The following is a 6000-nucleotide window of genomic DNA, read 5'->3' on the forward strand; positions in this document are numbered from 1 at the left end:
TGTGAGGAAAGGTAAGGCTTGGAACTGGGAAGAAAGCAATGGAAGCAGGGGAGAAGCATCTCAGGCCCAAGGAGGCCCTCAAGAGATTGCTGGTCATGTTCCCACCACAGGACACCAAGGGGCATCAACGCAAGTGGCATCAGAGAAGGAGTTAGTTCTGCATGAAACACTTATCTGCACTGGGAACCTGGAGAGGACCAGGACACCAAGAAAGGGAAGGGAGGATATTTGCAGCACAGCACTTCTCCAGTTCCTGGTACCACCACAAGTCTCTGCTGACAACTGCTTTCTCACAGCTGCCTGTGACTCTTGTTCACATCTGCTTGTGTTATTGACTGTAACGCGTGGAATGAAGTCAAATCCCTGCCAGTGTCAATACTACAGCAGTGGAAATGACCTTGCTGAGAGGCACTTTCTATACAAGAACATTGTTATAGGACAAAGGGGAATGGCTTTAAAGTGACAGAGGGCAGGTTCTGATTAAATATTAGGGAGGAACAGTGGTTGCTTCCTAATATTTAGGAAAGTGAGGTGTTGAGGCACTGGAATCAGTTGCCCTTAGGAGATGTATCCCAACTCTAATATGTTCAAGGCCAGGCTGGATGGGGATATGAGCAACCTGGTCTAGTGGAAGGCGTCCCTGCCCCTGGCCCAGGGGACTTGAAACTAGACTATCCTTAAAAGTCTCTTCCACCCCAAACCATTCCATCATTTGTGGATTATACCCCTGCAGCCTAGACTTGGAAAAGGAAAGAGAGATATGCACACAGAGCACAGGGCCTTTCTGCATTACTCTGATACTGTATTGTCTCTTGTCTAAGATTTCAGAATTTGTTCAGCAAACCAGTACAGCTAGAGGACATTTTGTGTGTGACTCAACAAAAAGCAAACAGCTGAGCTCAAGGAGACAGAGGACATTGAATCTGGGGATATCTGCCTTCCATTCCTGTGGCTTCCTCCTGGAGAAGTCCATCTCTTTTCAGCCAGAGGCTGCTGGACCCACTCAGAGACAGAGGACACAAGAACACAGGAGCTGCTCCAGTGAGCCTGAGCCTCCCTGTTTTCCCTGAGCCACCACATGCACTGGGGATGCTGGACAAAGCTCATTTCACTTCCACACACATGGTCCCACCCCACACAGTAAAGATGTGTCAGAGCTCCCCACCCTTCCCAGCACAGCCAGAGCTGTTCCCAGCTCCCTGCTGAGCTCCCAGCTTTACTCAGGTCAGGGGCATTTCCATCACACAATTATTGCTGCAGCTTCACAAATTCGATGATGCTTCGTAGTTGGTATGACATCATTCCAGTTGTTGAGGGTCACTTCAGGCACGTGGATTACAGTGCAGTTCTCATAAAAGATATTACTTGGTTCTCCTTTTCGCCAGAACCTGGGTCACAGACAGGCTTGTTACTCCCCAGTGCCCACTGTAAAGCACTGCAGGAAAAGGCCCCAGTGGGATGAAAGACATGAAGGCGAGAGACAGAAATTGCCAATGCTGATTCATGGACTGAAGCAGTGCCCTTCCTCCCACTCCATATCCCACTGGCACCAGTGGCACATGGAAACCTGCCTCCTTCCTACAGCCTTCCAGCACAACAGGGCTCTGCTCCATCCTGCTGAGGGCAACTGATCACCACCACTCAGCCCATGCACCTCACTCCCAGCAGAGGCCCGTGCTGGGCTCCAGGGCAAGTTTGTTCTGCAGAAGAAGGCACAGCAAGGACAGTCCTGGTGCTCTCTTCCTGTGCCCCATCTCTTTCCCCGCATTCCAGCACAGACCATTTTGTTCACATAATTGCTGTGTAGGCCAGGCAAGGCCTGTCAACTCTTAAGGGTTCTTGCTGATGTCAAAATGCAACTTTTTCGAGCATGACAGCAATGATTTCCAGATCACAGGGAGTTAATTCATAACCAATACCCAGCACAGATGGGGCCACGTGAACCTGGTGTCCTGCACAGCCCTCTCCTGCTGTATCTTTGATCTCTGACAAGGCAGTGGGGTGACAACTCCCTTTTATGCACCACATGAAGCTCTCACATCTCTCCTACTTTCTTTCCCTACCAGGAGTCACACCAAACACTCTTCCTCCAGAGATACTCACGCTGCTGTCACATTGTATGGAGTCTTGTCCACCCACTGCCACTGGCCCTCCTGCTCTGCAAACAGTCCGATGTAGAAATTGTATGGTTTAGGTTCTTTAGATTGCCTTATCTGCTCAGAGAAGAATTCCTGGCAATCAGAGAGAGAGTGCAATGTCCATGAGAGGGGCGGGACAGAGCACAGAGAGGCATCAGGAATCCCCATGATGTGGGGCTGGTGGCAGAGGGGCTGGTGCTGCAGAGATGCAGACAGGACCTTCCCCCTCCCCTGCAGGACAAGGAGGGGCTCTGAGTCCCCTCCAGGGCCCAGCACTGTGGCTCTGCCTGCTGGGTGCCTCTCTCAGCCCTGTGCACTTACCTGCTCTGCCTTGCTGGTGATCACCACCAGCTGGGAGCCCATCCCAGTGCAGTTCTGTGCACTCTCAGCACATGACATCGTGTCAGGGGACAGGAAATAGCAGCTTCCTTGAAACCTTCTCCAGCCCTTTGGGCAGCACATCCAGCCTCGGTCTGTGCAGGGAGAGGACAGAGAGGTGCAGGCTACTAACAAGAGATGGTGATTGCAGAGATCCAGGTTTTCCAGGGACAGTGCTCATGTCGTGCTCAGTGACTTTTCCTGACAGAAAGTGCTTGAATAACCAGGCATAGTACAGACATTCCTTCCCATTGCTTTGGGGTATGACCAGTGAGCTTTGTGTACCCAAAGCCAGGGTAATCCTTGTAAGGGGATCTCAGGGCTGTCCACAGTTCTGTTGGAGATGTGGCTTGAGCTGCCCTGGCACAGCCCCCTTGAGGCCCTTCGCCCCAAGGAAGAGGGGACATTGGGAGAACTGACCTGTGCCTTGTGGCACCGCTGAGTCGCACTCCCACTCTGAGAACTGCTGCTGCAGGGCTGAGGGCTGGTCACCGCTGTGGCAGAAGGGAACCACTGCAAAGGGACAGCAAAGGCAGCAGGATTAGCCCTTGCTCCCAGCTCCTCACACAGCATCTCTGGCCCCTGGACTCTCCTCCCACCATTTCCCCAGCAAGCATGGTCCCAGCTGTCACCTCTCCTGGCCCACACCAGTGGCACAGCTGCCCTCCCAGCCAGAAAGAGCCCGGTGTCTTCCAAGTCAGACGGCAGAGGGACCCCTGGAGGCTCATCCCGCTGGGCACAGGCCACACACGCGGCAGGAGGGAGCCCTCCCAGCCACAGCCCCTGTGCCATGCACACACCCACAGCCCAGCTGCCAGCCTACAAAGCAGCCTCTCCTTGTCACCCTCGGTCTCTTCCTCAGCTACACAGCAACAGGCACCTGGGGGAGTCACCCTCAGCTGGGCCTGCTCCATCAGCAACACACAGTGCAGGTGAAGGGAATCACAGCTGGAGCTGCTGAAACCAGGGTGCAGCACAAACCCCTAGGACTTACTAGCTCCACTTTGTGGGGAATAACGCACTCTTGGTGACAGGCCACAGCCACAGTTCCAAGGACTTCCTAGGAACTCAGACACTCATCAGGAGTATGGATTAGGAGCTGATCAGGGTGTGCTCAACAATCCAGATGCCTATTTTCATGGATCCTTTAATTTAGAACTATTTTCACTGATGAGCAGAAGAATCCTGGTGGCTCCTGTGGCTGATGAGTGAATTGCTGTAATGGAGGAAGGCTCAGACAGATGGGCAAGGGCAATGCCTGGCTGAGCACCCCCATGGCCAATAAAGGTGACCTTATCCTTACACAACTATAAAGGATGAGAAGAGAGATGACTTCTGGTTTTGTTCAGCTGAGGGATCTGACCTGCTGTGCAGCTATTCATCCCTGTAGGGATCAAAAATGATCACTGTCTGGCAGGGGGTGTTTTCTACCTTCTGCCACAGGCAGTTTTCCTTCTGGCATAGGCACTAGGATGTGGGTTTCCCACCTGACCAAAGGCAGTCACCTGAGCCCTTCATCTCAAGGGAATTAAGACACCCTGGAACTCACCAAGCCAGAGGCACAAGGTTCCAATGGCAGCTTTGATTGAAAGGGCAAAAATAAGGAAAACCCAGATGTTCAGCCAGGAGCAGCTTCTCCCTTCTGCTGGGGCTGAAAAACACAAAGCAAGAGTGAGCATGTCCCAGCCCAGAGTTAGGAGCAGGATAACCCAGGGGGCTCTGTTCCCCTGCACCCTGCTGGTCCCTTGTTCCAAGGACTGGGGAGCCCCACAGGTGCTGGAGGCAGGCCCTGCTGCCTGTCCCTAGCAGAGGCTCAGAGCCACAGAGTACAGGAGCACAGGGGCTGCCCTGAGGCTGCTTTTTTATTTCCCTGTTTATCACAAGATCTGCCTGGATTCTGCCCAGACCTCACTCTCCCTTTGTCCTGTCAGACCTCCTTTCTCCTCAACACATCTTCCATGTTGCCTTCCATTACCCCTGTCTGTCCCTGAGCGCTCTTTGTGGATCTCCCTCCTCTTCCTCTCTCTTTAGAGCTTCTTTCTCTCACTCCCTGCATTTTGCCTCTGTCCCATGAGCCCCTTTCTGCAGAGGCACAGTCCCCCAAAGGAGTGACTGCCCAGCTCAGGGTGTGCACAGGCAGACACACAGAGGGATGGTTTCCACAGGGGAAAAGGCACTTGGGAGCTGTCTCTTGGGGAGCCCTGGCTGGGTTGTCCTTGGGGACAGCAGAGATGGGGGCAGGGACTTGTGCTCAGAGTGATGCAGAGAGCTTTGCAGGGCAATGACAGAAGGACAGCCCCCTTCAGCCCCATTGTTTACAGACACAGCACTGAAGGGAATAGCAGGGCACACTCTGCCTGCACTTCCATTTCCCCTGGCTCTAGGAAAAGGTCATTCTGCCAGCCTGGCCACTGCCCACTTCCCTCATCTGTTGCTTTGCTCTTGCCCTAAGCCCCATCTCCTGGTAGGAGATCCAGCCACTACACCATGCCCAGGATCCAGCGCAGCCCTGCCTTTCCCCAAGTCCTGTGGCAGGAGGACAGAAAGGAAGGAAGCTTTGGGGGTTACCTGCACTTCCAGGACTGACTCTCCCTGGGCCATTCATCATCTCTGCAGGAGGATCACTCTTCTCCAAGGGTCCCTGTTACCAGTGTGGGCACAAACAGCCTTCTTCCTGCACAGGGCACCTCCCACACGGGTGAGGGGCCTACACAGGCTCTAATCTGATGTGCTGAAAAACCAATATCCTGGGTGTAACCACAGCACAGGAGATTGGGGAACTTCCATCATTACCCTGCCAGGGCATTTCACAGAAGAATCATTGCAACACAGAATCTCATGAAGGCAAGGGAAAACAGATGAAGTGGAGCATCACTGCAGCTCACACAATCTCCCTTTGCCCAGCCTCAGGCACTTGCACAGGTCATCCATGGCCTTCCCTCTCTGCTGCCTGCCCTCTCCTGCTGAGGGTCCATGTGTGTGACAATACATACATGGGCAGGTGTATTTGGCATTGGCTAGCAAAGGGTTAAACCCACTGAGCACAGCCTGCAAAAGGGAAGCAAAAATGAGAGGAAAGCAGATCTGTGACTATGTCTAGGCAGTGAGCATTGGCATTCTGAGCACAACAGAGAATTTGCCAAGACCAAGATTTTAACTAATTCCTTTAGAAATATGGATGGAGCTTTGGGCAGTGGTGTTTAATATGCCCTGTCTTTGAAGGGCTGGAGGACAGAATGGATCACTGGATCGTGCTGGAGTCCCTTTGCATGACAGATCAGGAATTTTGATTTGCTTTTGACTTTAAAAGCTGGAGGCCTACGTGTTCTTTCTCGCAGTTCTCAAGGGTATCTGGATTCAAGTCCAGCAGCCTCATATTCCTAAGGACATCCCTAAGGATAAAGGATCCCTAGTGGGTCCCAATGTCCTCTGAATGGACTGAGATGGAAACACAGCTTTTGCTCTTGTTCCATCAGCTGGTTTC

At 52.7% G+C, this 6000-nt stretch overlaps 1 protein-coding gene across 1 annotated transcript; it reads right to left on the reverse strand.

Annotated features, from left to right (window-relative positions):
• Nucleotides 1-1240: 1240 nt before the first annotated feature.
• On the reverse strand, nt 1241-5213 carry LOC136569634 (C-type lectin domain family 6 member A-like). The gene is made up of 6 exons (XM_066570032.1): nt 5085-5213; nt 4066-4167; nt 2937-3029; nt 2460-2611; nt 2104-2231; nt 1241-1388 (listed from the first exon to the last, which is right to left on the reverse strand). Exons 1-6 carry the CDS (start codon nt 5122-5124, stop codon nt 1241-1243), a joined length of 663 nt encoding a protein of 220 aa, XP_066426129.1. The 5' UTR covers nt 5125-5213.
• Nucleotides 5214-6000: the final 787 nt, after the last annotated feature.

The sequence above is a fragment of the Molothrus aeneus genome, chromosome 2 (assembly GCF_037042795.1).
Source record: "Molothrus aeneus isolate 106 chromosome 2, BPBGC_Maene_1.0, whole genome shotgun sequence".
NCBI classification, from domain to species: domain Eukaryota; kingdom Metazoa; phylum Chordata; class Aves; order Passeriformes; family Icteridae; genus Molothrus; species Molothrus aeneus.

Bases quoted from the DNA above. Each gene is read 5' to 3' on its own strand.
- LOC136569634 (XM_066570032.1), bottom strand. From the start codon at position 5,124: ATGATGAATGGCCCAGGGAGAGTCAGTCCTGGAAGTGCAG. The intron at 3,030-4,065 runs GTGAGTTCCAGG...GTCCCTTTGCAG, and splicing joins AACCTTGTGCCTCTGGCTTG to TGGTTCCCTTCTGCCACAGC. The intron at 1,389-2,103 runs GTGAGTATCTCT...TCTGTGACCCAG, and splicing joins CCATACAATGTGACAGCAGC to GTTCTGGCGAAAAGGAGAAC.